The following is a 13,990-nucleotide window of genomic DNA, read 5'->3' on the forward strand; positions in this document are numbered from 1 at the left end:
AAGAAAACGGTCCTTCCAAGCTATAAAAAGCAAAGCAAACAGGAAGAACGTCACGGGCAGAGAGTAAACACAGCCGTCATCACTGATAATCCGTCCTGTTCCCTTATCAGAGGGAAGGAGGTTCCACTTGGACCGCAGAGCCAGCTTGAACTCAGTAACGTGTGGAAGGAACATAGTTTATAAAGATGTGACGCAGGTGAGCTCTCAACCAGAAGAAAACTTCCCCGAGAAAACCGGGTGAATGTAACGTCTCTCAGGCCAGCAGCGTGGGGAGAAGGTTTTGAGGGAAGAAACCGTAATGGGACGAGCTGTTAAGCGGTTGTAACCGCAGGGAAGGGCTCCTTGCCAGCTGTGCATGGGCCGCATCACCCCTGGTCCACCTTAGTTCCTGTTGGATCTGGCTCTGCCCCACCTGTGGGCACTGCACTGGGGACTTTGGCCCAGTCTGTGTTGTTGACATTTAGGTGCTCTTTTGTTTCTCCTGGTCTGGACCACTGTTTCAGCCTCATGGTACCACATGGTGGTTCTGAGACCCCAACCTCAGGCTGGAACATTGGGGGCCCTTGCCGGGCTGCCCAGGCCCGTGTCAGTGACCAGCCCCCGCTGGTTCTCACGCAGCCTCTCCGTCGCTCGTTCAGCCCTCTCAGACTCGGTGTGGGAGTGGGGACCCGCCTGCTCCCTCGGCCCCTGAAGCATCGGAGGCCAGCACTCCCCCCAGGGCCGGGGGAGCCCAACCAGGAACGAGGAGACCCAGGGGCTGGGCTGGCAGGGAAAACACGACGTCATTTTGGTTCATTGTGAGCCAACGGTAGAAAATACAACACAGCTGATTTTTTTTAAAAGATTTTATTCATTTATCTGTCAGAGAGAGAGAGAGAGCGCGCGCGCACAAGCCGTGGGAGTGGCAGGCAGAGCAGGCAGAGGGAGAAGCAGGTTCCCCGCGAAGCATGGAGTCCCATGAGGAGCTCACTCCCAGGACCATGGAATCATGACCTGAGCCGAGGGCAGTGGCTAAACCGACTGAGCACCCTGGGCGTCCCAACACAGCTGATTTTTTTAAATATTATTAGGAGGGGGTGCCTGGGTAGCTGCGTGGATCGGTTGGTGAATTGTCTGCCTGTGGCTCAGGTGATGGTCTCAGGCTCCTGGGGCCAGTCTCTGCGTGGGGCGCCACACTCTGCTCAGCAGGGGGCCTGCTTCTCCCTCTGCCTCTGCCCCTCCCCCACCTGTGCTCTCTCTAATATACAATCTTTAAAAAATTAATAAAAATTGTTAGGATGGAATTCATATAACAGAAAACCGAACGTTTTAAAGCACCTGACTCCATGGCTTCGAGCGCGTTGACGCTGTCGCGTGGCTGCCACCCTTCTCTTGCTGCAGGACGCTCTTGTGACCCCCAGAAAGGCCCCGAGCCCATTAAGCAGCCCCTCCCCCTCCCTCCTCCCTCCCACCCCAGCACCCACCAGCCTGCGCTCCTCCCCACTGAGTGACCGCCTCCGGACGCGTCACAGAAGTGGGACTACAGAATGCGGACCTTCGGTCTCATTTCTCTCACCGAGCCCGGTTTTTTGCGATTCCTTCCCTGTAGCAGGACTTCATTCCTTTTTATGGCTGAATCATATTCCATTGTGTGGACAGACGGCGTCTCATTTGTTTGTTGATGGGCGTTTGGGCTGTTTCCACCCATCAGCCCCTGAGATCCTGCTGCTGTGAACGTGTGTGCAGAGCGTCCATAATATAGGCACCTTGGCCCTGAGAGCGCGGGGAACCCCCCAGCTGGGCCCTTCGGTAATCGGAGATAGGGGGCTATTTCCGCCTCTGTGCCAGCTGGGCAGCTAGCCATGGGCATCTAGCTGAAAAGTCTGGTTTTTGTCATGGGACTGACCTAGCTGCCTCTCTCTGCCAGGTCTGGGCAAACCGGAAACCTGCTGAGGTTCCTCCCACCCAGAAGGGAACTGGGACTTTGTTCCTCGGGTTGGTCTGGATCTGAGCCTAAGGTCTGAGCTGCGCTTAGCTTCTGCCCAGGAGCTCTCCACCTCCGACCCCAGCCTCCGCCTCCAGGGCACCTGGCCTGTGGGTCCTCAGAGGAGCCATGGACCCCAGAGGTGAGGGGGAGGAACCAAGCCTCCAGCATGGGGTGAAGGCTGCCTCCATGGGCCTCTGACCATCTTCTCAGCGGCAAGGATCTGGAGTCCAGACCTGGCCTCGGTGGGGACAGCTGGCAGCAGTGGGAGCAGGGAGGGTCTGGGAGCTACATTTGCTTCTGTGCGTGGGAGTGGCTGTGCCCTTGGGCAGGGGTGACGGTGGTGCCCAGGGGAGTATCACAGACAGTGTGGCAAGAGCAGTGTTGGGGTTGGAGGCAGACCCTTGGGGGAAATGTCTTGATTTGACATGCAAAGCTCCCCGCCCAGGAGTCCTGCCCAGCCCTCCCTGGGCTCTCCTTTCTGTATTTGTCAGAGTCCTAGGGGTGAAGCAGGTAGCCGGGAGGGTACCTCCTCCTGCTGTGAAGCCTGCCCGTGAGAGAGGGGGCCCAGAGTCCCTCCCAACAGTTCAGATCCCAGACACAGCCAGGGTTTGGAGTGGGGATGCGGGGGCACCTGCTGGGTGGGGTTGGGGTGGGGTGGGGGGAAGGGGGCCGGGAGAGGGGGGATGAGGAAGTAGGCTGAGGGAACAGGAGTCTCCTGTGGGTACGGGCAGGCTCCCGATGTCAGATCCATGGCCAGGAACTGGCCCAAGGTCACCTCGTGAGGCTGTCATCTAAGGGCAGAGGGGAGGGAAGGAAGGAACATGGAGGGGAGGGAACAGGAGGAAGGCCCCTTCTGGCCCGGACCCCTCCCCTTCCACACTGGCCAGGATGGTGAGGTCTGTTGCCCTTTCCCAGCGGTGGCCTCTGCCTCTCTGGCTGAGGTAGGGAGGCTTCTCTCTGGCTCTCAGCCCTCTGTCCCTGCCTGGCCCTCTGTCCCTGCCACCTCTGCTGTTCTCCGGACTCAAGTCAGATCAACAACTCTGGTTCCTTTCAGCAGGACCAGCAGGCCCTGGGGCCCAGCCCCTGTGGCCGTAGAAGGGGCAGCCCTGCTGGAGGGCTGGGCATCTGAAGTCCCCCACCCGATGGGAACAGTAGTGAGCCCCCTCAGGGACTCTTACGGCAGCACGGAGAGCGCCAGGTCCACCTGCTCAGAGCTCTGCCCGGGGCCACCCTGTTCCCAGCTGCCTCTCCTCAGTGACCAGGAGGGCAAGGGTCTGACCTTTGTTTGTGGGCATCTGTGAATGCCCAGGACCTGGCTCTGTATTCAGCCTCTCATCCGTGGCCCTTTGCAGGGGCCTGGCACACAGTGTGGTCTCAATGAACCTTCCAGAACAGCCGTCCGAAGCCCAGCTTAATGGAAGTGACTGGGCCTTGTATAACCAGATCTCTCAGGTGCCTCCCACAGCTGGGGACGAACCCCAGGCCCTGCAGTCACCCCTCCTTCGGCCGGAGGAGAGAGAGGACATCCTGGTGGCCTCTAGGAAGGCCCCCCACGCTCTGCTCAGCCCTCTCCCCCGAGAGCAGGAGGAAGAGGCTTTGGAGAGACATCCAGGGGACAAGGACAGAGCCCTGGGGTCCTCCCTCTGTCCCCTCCAGCCTCCTGGGACAGGCTGGCTGGGTGGGTGCCCCCCAGAGCCTGGGAGGAGGCGCAGAGTGGGATGGGGCTTCTCCGGCCCCTGCGGGAGTCACGGTGCAGCCGGGGCAGGACTGCACATGTCTTCCCAGAAGAGAAAACCAGAGACAAAAGCCACTGCATTTCCTGATATTTAGTCATCAGAATTCTTTTGTGGATAGGAGGCAGCCAGACGCGGCCAGGCGGGGGCTGGGCCTGGAGCCAGGCTCCCTGAAGATACCCTCTCCCGGGCTGGCTGGGGGGGACGTGCCGGGCCGTCACTGTTTACTCCCGTCCTCGCTCTAGAGTGTGTCTGCTCTCCATGACCAACGCAGCGACCTGGTGTGGGCGGTCGGTGGTGGGAAGGGCACATCCTAGAGCCGGCCGAATCCCATGGCCAGAAGGCATGAGCCCCTGGGCAGCATCCAAGGGCTTCCTGGTTCCTTGGAAGGTGGGGACCACAGCTCTGGGGACAGTCACGCCCTGGTGGGGTCCACTAGGGGCAGGCGTTGGCTCTGATGCCGAGCTTCTCAAAGGAGACAAGGCTGGCAGCCTCCGACTTGCCGGCCCTCGCCCAGGGCTACCTCTCCTTAGAGCCTCACAGGAGGGGACTCTGGTCTGAAAGTCAGGACCTGGTGGGGCGCCCAGTTCATCCCTGATTGCTCAGACCTGCCCTGGTCAAAGTGCTGCAGGCCACCCCCTGGGGCCCGGGGTTCTGGCTTCCAGTCCCTCTGGGGAGGGCCTCTGTTCCGCCCCGACCCCCAGGTCCTTGGACACCAGGTACTTTCTGCTGTTGCAGTTTTGTCGGTCCCTTCCCTTGACCTTGCCCCCCGCCCCTGTGCCCCTCCTGCCTCTCCTCCTTGTGTTCTCCCCGTCTGGCTCGCTAGACCCCAGCAAGTCAGCCGCCTCAGCGCTCCCTCCTTTCTTCCGGAGTGCGCGGGACGTGTGTGCCTTGCATCCGGGATCACAGGAGAGCCCCCTGCGTGCGGCCAACCCGACCAGTGAGCCGACGGGGCCTTCAGGTTCACCTGGGCCGGCCTGCTCTGTGTCAGAAGGGGCAGGCAGAAAGTTAGCTGGAAGGGCCAGGACGCCCCGGACCCCGCTCTGAGCCACGGGCCGCTGGGCTGTTCCAGGTGTGGGCTGGAGGTGTCCCACCCACAGCCGTCTGCTGAGCTCCGACTGTGGGCTGGCATTGTCCAGAGCGGGGGCAAGAGAAGCGTGAGAGCCCACGGCACTGGTGCCCGGGGCAGGGTGGAGACCACGCAGGACCCCGGGGGCAAGTAGCAGAGAGCCGGCCGTGGGACTGCCGGGTGGTGAGGTAATCCCGTGCTCCATCGTGGAGGGTTGCCGCACTTTCTCCGCCGTTGGCCGCGCGCCCCAGCAGCTGCCCCCGCGCTCTGAAGGTGTGGCTGACTCGGTGCGCTGCAGGGCTGAGTTCGGGGTAGAAGGAAACAAGGTGGAAAGATGGCCCCGAGCTTTCCGGGGGTCCCGGTGCCCTGAAACAGGAAGCGCTCCCCACGGGGGGCAGGGGTGATGGGGACCCACGGGCCTGTTTGTCCGTGAAAGGGCTGAGGTCCCTTCTGCGGGGAACGCCCATGAGTGCTGAGGTCTCCAAGTCCGAGGTCCGCAGACAGGCGGAGGCTGGGGAATGGCGGGAGGGGGGCAGCAGCCCAGATGGGACAGATACCGCTCTGTTGCACGGCGGGGAAGGCTGGGACCACGCACGGAGCCTCCAACAACTGTGCTCCCGTGGGGGAGGGGCAGAGGTGGCCCGACAGGTGTGTCCAGAGGGCAGACCAGAGTGCAATGGCGTTGATGAGTCAAGTTGGCCGGGGGCAGAGGGGAGAGTGCGGGGTTAGGACTGCAGGTGGGGCGGAACCAGCCAGAGACAGAGGAGTCCCAGTGGGTGGCTGGCGCGACAGGCTGGTTCCGGAGACTGGGAGGAGGGACGGACGGCCTGGGGATGACGTTTCAAGCTGTCCTCTGCGGGGAGAGGGAGCACGGGGAGGGCCCCGGGAGGGCAGGTCAGGAGGGAAGCAAATGCTTCTCAGACGTGCGGCTGGGCCATTCGGGCCCTGCTCTGCTCACTGGTCTCCCGGCTCACCTGCTGGCACACACCTTACCTGGGCGGGCTGGCCGGTGCCCCGGGCACACCTGACGGGGGACACCTGGCCTCTCAGGACTGTCTCCGTTGTGTTGCTCTCACTGTGGGGAGCTGGAATGCCTTTAATGTGAGTTGTCGCCCCGTGGCACTTGCCCTTGAAAACAGCTCATGGGGCCTCTGGGTGGCTCCGTGGGTGGAACATGAGGCTCTTGATCCAAGGTTGTAGGTAGGTTCAAGCCCTACCTTAGGTGTAGACATGACTTAGAGGTAAAAATCTTAAACATAAAACCCAATTCACCAGCTGCTGTTACTGATTAAATCATAGGAGCTGCTGTTGTGAAGGGTGTAGTGTTTTGGGGGTAGGAGTTCGAAACTGTTTTTTTTTTTTAAATTTGTCCCCACGATTTTTTTTTCAACCTTGCTTCCAATTTTTATTTTCACTGGGTCATATTCATTTGTCTTCGCTTGGGACTGTTAAAAAAAATCCGGGGCCAAACTCAGAAAGGGTCTCCCCCTCGTAGCTAACTGCTTCTGGCTACGCCGGTGCACACTCTGGGGTTTCCCGGTGAGCATGAATAACACCCAGGGGGCAGCGCGCTGGTGCTGCTCCTGCTGTTCTGGGCTTCGCATTCTCCCCACCCGCCTGTGCCAAGGCCGCCCGCCCCTCCTTAGAGCCACACGGCCTCGCCTCGGTGGCCGCCCGCTGGCGACTTCAGTCAGCCCCTCACGAGGAACAGCGGCCACTTCCCGGCTTCACCGCTCTGCAAACAGCCGTTCTGAGCAGCAGTGGCTTCTCACGTGGGCAGGGGTCTCGGGAGTGTCGCGCCCCACAAGTGGGTTCGCCGGGTCAGATGTGGAGTGAGTCTGGCTCTGGGCAAACACGGCCAGGTGTCCCTCCCTGTGGAGACCGGCCCGACCTCCTTCCGCGCCCTACCGCGGCGTCTCCAAGCCTCACCCTTCCTGGGCGATGGCACTGTAAGGAGGAAGACAAAATTGAATTTAAGTCGCCCCTGAGGAGAGAGAGGCACCTGCATGGCTCGGTGGGAGGAACTTGGGACTCTCGATCTTGGGGTCATGTTGGGTGCAGAGCCTACTTAAAAAAAAAATTAAGTCCCTAAAAGGGGCAGTACTAAGGAGTAAGATTTTGCTGGGTTAAGGTAAGCTTTGGGAGGCAGACGTCATTCATGTCTAAGGGGTTTTTGTATTCCCAAGAACCAATGGTCAGCTCCTCAGGGGTGGCATCCCCTGACCTTGCTCCCTATGCCCTGTTCCTGCCGGGAGAAGGCTAGAGCTACCCCCGGTGCAGGCAGGCCGTGATCCCAGGAGCCCCCAGAGAGCCCGGGACAGGGCTTTCATGTGGTGAGAGATCCTACCTCACTGTGGCTTTTTTTTTTTTTTTTAGCCAGCTCCGAGATTAATTGACTTATAACAAACAACGCATAAAGTGTGCCGTTAGATAAATTTTAACATTTGTGTACATACATGAAGTCATTACCCAAATCAAGATATAACCAGACCCCCAGACACTCCCTCCTGCCCTTTCGCAATCCATCCAACTCTGCCTCACCCCTGCCGTACCAAGCAACCGCCGGCTTTCCATCCCTGCACACTAGTTTCTATTTTCTAGAATCTGACGCAAAAGGAATTGGACAGTGACTACTCGTTTCATCCCCCCGTCTCTCAGCGTCCCTGTCCTGCGATCCCTCTGCGCAGAGGGGGGCGTATCCCCAGTCCCTTCCTTTGGCTGTCTTGTGGTCGCATCTCAAGAGGGTGACCCACTGGGTGACCCACTCTTCAGGTGATGGGCATCTGGGTGGTTTGCTGTTTGGGGCTTTGACCCATAAGGCTGCTGGTGGACACGTGTGTGCACGTCTCTGCGTGGACACGGTTTTGTTTCTCCTGCAATGACTGGGTTGTACCGTGGGAAATGACCAGCTGTTCTTCAAAGCAGCTGCACGGCGTGTGTCCCCACACAAGCATCTGAGAACTCGCTGGGCCACATCTTCGTCGGCATTCTGTGTGGTCACTCTGGCTGATTCCAGGAGTTAAGTCGTTGGAAGTCACTGTGGTCTGCACGTGCGGTGCCTCGTGCCTGCCGGCGCAGGATGCTTCCCGTGAAACCTGCTCAGGGCTTCTGCATATCGTCTTCAGTGAAGCGCGTGGTCAGAACTTACATACCCATGAGATGTGTACCGTAGAGGGGTGGAGTGTGTTTTCATGGAATTGAGTTTTGAGATAAACCTCATTTCCCCTATATGGGATTTGGCAATAGTTTTTTTCCTGGCCCAGCTTGGCTTTTTATTTTCTTAACTGTGTCACTCAAAGCACAGAGCTTGTTAATTTTCATCCAGCCCCACATATGCGTTTTTCTCTTATGGGTATTGCTTTGGGTATTATATTTTTCTCTTTTTGAAAGCTCATTTATTTATTTATTTATTTAAGTCATCTCCACACTCTTTGTGGGGCTCGAACCCAAGACCCCAAGATCTGGAGTCACACGCTCCACCGACAGAGCCAGCCGGCGCCCCTTGGTGTCACAGTTTTAAAACCCTGGACTCATCCAAGGCCACGAAACCTACTCTTATTTGTGCGTACGTCTCTGAGATTCCCCACTGGGATACGTCCCTGGGTTTTCACATTTTCCTGTTAGAGGAGACAGACACATCTGTCTTGGACCGAGTGGAATTCTTTGGTGACGGTTTCCGGGCTGCCCCCAGCCGTCCGTGGTCACAGTGTTTTATTTCTCAGTGCATGACCTGGGACCCCTGACACGTTAGTGCTCAAGGAGACTCTGGCTGCTGGGACCGGGGACTTGGGTGCTGTGAGACCAACAGTAGGGGCCGTGGAGGAGGAGACTCCTCCGTGGAGGGTTTTGCCACACCCACTGCCCTCAGCTGAGATTTAACCAACGCATGCAGTGGCTTCCCTCCGACGTGCGTCTTTCCGGCAGGGGTCTCGCTGCAGGGGGCTCTCTGGCCGGGGCGTCCTACGGGGGACTCTAGCGAGAACACCCACCACGTCAGGGCTGGGAGGAGCCCGTGGGGTCTGGAAGGCCCTCGATGCTGCTGGGTTGGTGCGCCCTGTCTGTCCGACCTCATGTGTCTTGTCATCAGTCAGTTAACGCTGCGTTCCCCCTCACCCCGGGGTGGCCCCGGGGCCCCTGGCTGGCTGTCAGTTGAGCCTCTGGCTTCAGCCCAGGTCATGGTCCCGGGGTTCCGGGATGGAGACGCACCGGGCTCCCTGCTCAGCGGACAGGCTGCTTCTCCCTCTGCCCCTCCCCCCAGCCCCTGTGCTCTTGCTTGTTCACTCTCCCTCTTTAGAATAAAGCAGTAAGAGGGGACCCATTCCCTGGGGGCTTGTCAGCAAGGAGGGGCACCGGGGCAGGGGCTGGGGGGCTGCAGGGCAGGGCTCGGTGCCTCCAGGAGAGATGACCCCCCCTTCCCTGGGAATCCCAAAGAGGAGGGCTTCCAGCTGGAGCCGCCCTGAGCCCGTCCCTGGCCAGGACCCAGTTTTGGCCTCAACAAAGTGACTGAGGTGACCCAGCCCCGAGTAACTGAGGCTTTCCCTCCACAGGCGCCTGGGGAAAGAGCGCCAACCTCTGGCTGTGCGGGCTCCTGCTCTTCGCCGCTCTCCTGGGCTTCTACAGGTAACACGGATGGAGGGGGGCGCGGGGCTGGGACCCCAATGGCCGCTGGGGATTTATCAATTTTTTAAAATAAAATTTTTAAAGGTTTTATTTATTTATTTGACAGAGATCACAAGTAGGCAGAGAGGCAGGCAGAGAGGAGGGAGGAAGAAGCAGGCTCCGTGCTGAGCAGAGAGCCCGATATGGGACTCGATCCCAGGACCCTGGGATCATGACCTTAGCTGAAGGCAGAGGCTTTAACCCACTGAGCCACCCAGGCGCCCCCAGGTGGGGATTTAGGATGGCGTATTTGACTGAAGTTCCCGAAACCAGCTAGGGTTGGCCCACAGCAATGACCCCGGAGAAGGCGTGACCAGCACCATTCTCCTTTTGCAGAGAAGGAAGCTGAGGGGGCGTGGTGGGGCCCCAGCCTCAGGTCCCTCCACTCGGCGGGGCACCGGCTCGCAGCTGGCACCCTGCTCGGCTCCCCGATGACTTATGGGCTCGTGTAGGAGCCAGGGGTGTGGAGGGCTTCGACGGCCGAGCTGGAGAGCCTGTTAGAAACCCCTGTTTCTAACATCAGCGCACGGAACTCCCATGACGCTTGACGTACACCTGTGGACGACGGACAAGACTTTCTTTTTAAAACCGCATTTTATTAGCTTAAAAGAAACAGTAAATTTTATGTTTTAAATCAAACTTAGTAACTTGCATCCCCTTAGAAAAACAGGATCTGGTGGATCCTTCTTCTGTTCACCGTCCTTACCCGCGAGGTGACACTGTCCCCGCCCCCACTTGCGGCGGACGCTGAACGCTGGCAGGTGGAGTCCAGACCATAAGCAGGCGCTCGCGTTTCGGGCTTCAGCTTCAGAGCTCTACACTCGTCACTGATGACTTCCGTAAAGAAATCGGTTACTGGGGCGCCTGAGCGGCTCCAACGGTTATGGGTCCGACTCTTGGTTTGGGCTCAGGTCGCGACCTCGGGATCGTGAGATGGAGCCTCACGTCGGGATCCGCGCTCAGTAGGGGAGTCTGCTTGAACGTCTCTCCCTCTCCCTCCGCCCCTCCCCACAACGCCTATGTTCTCTCCAAAAAAGAAAAGGAATCTATCTGTTCGAGGGAGGTTCCATCTGCCGGACCTTCATTCTGTGCGAGGCTCTGAGCAAAACGCTGATGGACGCTCTCGTGCCTTCTCTGGCAACCCAGAGGGTGACATGCATCATTGTCCCCATTTTACTCCCGAGAAACCGAGGCCCCAGAGGTTCCGGTGACACCCAGGTTCCAAGGCGGGAAGTGGCCAGATCCCCGTGAACAGCGTCAGGTCTGGCAGGGCGAGTGGACAGAGATAGGTTGTCATGTGAGCAATCTTCCGGCCGGGGTGGCAGACACTCCTTGACCTGCCAGAGCTGGAGACTTGCTGGGGCTTCCTAGAGCGAGTCTGGCCTAAGCAACAAGGGCAGCCGCCTCATGTGGAACAGAGACGGGGCTCGTGACATTCCAGGGGGCCTCTGCCCACTACGTGGGGGCTGCCCAGCTGCAGGGGGACCTCCTGAGCTGCCGTGCTGTCCTCCCGGGGGCCCTGGCCCCCACTCGGGGCTTGCCTGTGTCGTGCTGGGGTCACGGGGGCTGAGCTGGCTCCACGGCCTGTCCCGCAGGTGAGCCGGGTCCCCCTGGAGCTTCATGCAGCAGGAGAGGCGCGCCCTCGGGAAGCAGCCCGTCCCGCAGTCGGATTCGGAGCGCGTCCTCTCACTGCGAGAACCTGTTCTTCCCATAACATAAGGACCCCGGGGAGCGCCGAGAGTCCCTGCTGCCTCCCGGGTCGTGCCTTTAAGAATTTGGAGCCCCGTGTCCCTATGGCCTGCAGCTTCCTGCTGTGACCCAGCTCTGAACCCCTCACCCGCTCTGGCCTTGCTGTTCACAATGGATGTGACAGCCAGGTGCCCAGAACGGCGGCCCGATGGCTCTGGGTTGGGACCCTGGGTCAGGGGTCTGGCCTCTCTTCTTGACCTAGATGCAGGGGTTCATTTGACTTAGTCGTCCAGCTCCCTCTCCCTCTGCATTGTTCCATGTTTACATTTCATTTTATCTTCTGTTCCCCTCATTTTGACATACCCTGCATTGCCTTGTTAATTTTTTTAGACTGGTAAAAGTTTAGAAACCAAAAGATTCATCTGATTATTTCCTTCTGGATATAAGTTTTCTTTTAGAGCAGATTTTTTCCCGCCTGGACTTTGCCTCTATTTTCTGTGGGTGTAGAATTTTTACGTTTTGTTTGAGTGTAACTTAAAAATCCCATCCTGATGTGAATAAGCCCATACTTTAGGGCACTTTTCAAGAGCTCACAATAAGAGTTCTTTCTTCAAATGAAGACTTACATTTTTAAAAGATGACCTCAAAATGCAAAGAGTGATTTTAAAATCTTTCGACGTCTTTTTTTTTTTTTTTTTTTAATTCACGCAAACCAGGATAAATCCTAGGACAGAATTCTTCGACGGGAAAATCACCATCTAATTTGGCAGCAGGAAGAAAGTCTCACACTGACAGAGCCTCAGACGGAGCCAGGTCTCCTTTCTGACTCCCCAGGGGTCTGCCCCCAGGCTCCTGGGGGGGTCGTGACCTCTTCCGTCTGGTCTGTGCCCATCGGAGCCCCCCTTCCGTCTGCACCGGTGGGTGCTGCTGTCCGAAAGCAGATGAGGTCACGAGGTGGGCAAGGCCACGGGGGATAGAGACCCCCGTTCTCCCCGTGCGGCGTCTTCAGCTGCCATCATCAGCTCAGCTGCCTCTGTGCGGACACCCCTGTCTTGCTCACATGTTCTCTCCCTCCACTCCTGTGGGGCTCCAGCCTGGGTACCTGGGACCCCAAGGCGGTTCAGGCCCTGTCCCTGCCCCCCAGGCGGCCATGTGGAGGGGCCGAGGTTAGGCCTGACTGGCCCCCTAACCCAAATCCCACCCACAGTGCAGGGGGAGGCCCCTTCACAGGGACGCACAGAAACTTCTTGGAGGAGGGACCAGCTGTGCTTGGATGGGGGAAGCCAGGGCAGGGGAGGGGAGGGCAGGAGAGCGAGTCACGCCAAGACTGGGGTTACGAGCGCTACATGGCACACCCCCGCTGCGTCCCCAGGTTGCCTCCCTGCCCTGTCGCTCAGCTGGTGAGCCACAGAGCTGGTGACCTGCCCTTCGGCTTCTGCCCTCTATGTGACTTGTTAGAAAACAGAGGAGGCAGGGCTCTGAGTTCAGAGCGCCTGCAGAGCCCCCGGGGGCTGGTTCGCAAGAGAGGTTTCTACCCAGGCCCTCCTCACGGCTCAGGGCTGTGCGGGGCCTGGGGTCGCATCTAGGTGAATCTGATGCCGGGGTCCCCATCCAAGCTATGGGTGACTGTGGTGATAGGATAGGGTTATAATGGCCCGGTCGCCTGGCAGGGCGCGCGGCGGGGAGGTCAGCAGGGCTCTGCTTGGGCCCCACGTCCATTCCCTCAGGAGCCAGAGGCCGAAAGGCTCAGAGTACGTGTGTGCAAGTCTCAGCCCGGTCTGTGCCCGGCCCGGAGAAGACTCAGCTTCTCACCTTTGTTTGTCCCCAGCAATGTTTTCAGGCTGATTCCCGGATGGGGGCAGAGAGGAGCATCTCAAAGGTAATGGCGGAGTCTTTGGAGTCAGGGTGGTTCCTTCTAGAAAGATCTAGAACCGAAGTAGAAATACACGTATGTATCAAACTCGAGGTAATTATAGCCAAAGAGGCCCTCGGTTCCCAGGGTGACTCCGAGCTCCTCCCTCCACCGTGTGTTCTCAAACCGTGACAAAGGACAGGGCGGGGCTCTGACCTCTGTCGGAGCAGACGCGGTCACGGTCACGGAGTTAACTCGCGGCCCAGCGGATGCACGGGAATCCGGGAGGGACGGCGCGCTGGTTCCGGCCTCCCTCCAGCTGCGTCAGTGGGGCCAACCGGGGATGGGGCACCCTCTGACCCCACAAGGGCCCAGGCAGGGGAGGCCCCGCTGTCCTCTCGGAGCTGATTTCTCCTGGCTGGCCGCCGGCAGGGGAGGCGAGCACTCCCAGCCAGCAGCGCGAGGGAGCCAAGTCCCCACCCCAGCTCTTCCCCCTCTGTCCAGGGAAGGCAGGATGGATGGACGGGGGGCTCTGCAGCAGGCCCCCGCCTGCAGGGCCGAGGGAGAGCCGCCTCTGAGGGATGGCCCCTCTCCACTCGCCGAGACGGGCCTCCCTCGGCCTCACGGGGCTGGCTGGGGTCCGCAGGGATGGGGGCAGGGGTGTGCTCCTCCCCTTCGCCCGGGGTGCCCCCCTTAAGTGTTCGCGGTCGCTGCTGTTCGTGCGCTGACGCCTTTCCTCTCCGCAGCCAGGATGACCACCCTGCGGTCCCACAGCCGAAGCCATCCAGGTGAGGGGCGGGGAGCTGGGCTCCCAGGGTCGGGAGGTCCTGGGGGTTGTTGCCAGGTTCCTGGGGATTCCAGGGGCCCCCCGGGCACCCCAGCTTCTACCCTCTGGTCTCCGCACCGCCTCCCTGCAGGGAGGGGCTCTCCCCGGGCTGCTGTCCCCCTCCGGTGGGAAGGCCGCTTGGGCGGAGCTGCGCCCCAGCTCCCAGACAAGGCCAGCGTGTCCAGGGCCCCTCTGT

General features: G+C 59.5%; 1 protein-coding gene across 1 annotated transcript in view; it reads left to right on the forward strand.

The window, feature by feature from the left end:
• The first annotated feature begins 67 nt into the window (after nt 1-67).
• Nucleotides 68-13,990, forward strand: part of ABO (ABO, alpha 1-3-N-acetylgalactosaminyltransferase and alpha 1-3-galactosyltransferase) — a 28,548-nt gene continuing 14,625 nt past the window's right edge. Inside the window, exons 1-5 of the mRNA XM_082696137.1 lie at nt 68-196; nt 1,907-2,105; nt 9,316-9,388; nt 12,945-12,995; nt 13,715-13,756. Of these exons, the coding sequence (XP_082552263.1) occupies nt 2,093-2,105; nt 9,316-9,388; nt 12,945-12,995; nt 13,715-13,756 (179 nt within the window). The 5' untranslated portion in view covers nt 68-196; nt 1,907-2,092. The remainder of the gene's footprint in view (nt 197-1,906; nt 2,106-9,315; nt 9,389-12,944; nt 12,996-13,714; nt 13,757-13,990) is intronic.

This window comes from Mustela nivalis, assembly GCF_964662115.1.
Source record: "Mustela nivalis genome assembly, chromosome: 13".
NCBI lineage: Eukaryota > Metazoa > Chordata > Mammalia > Carnivora > Mustelidae > Mustela > Mustela nivalis.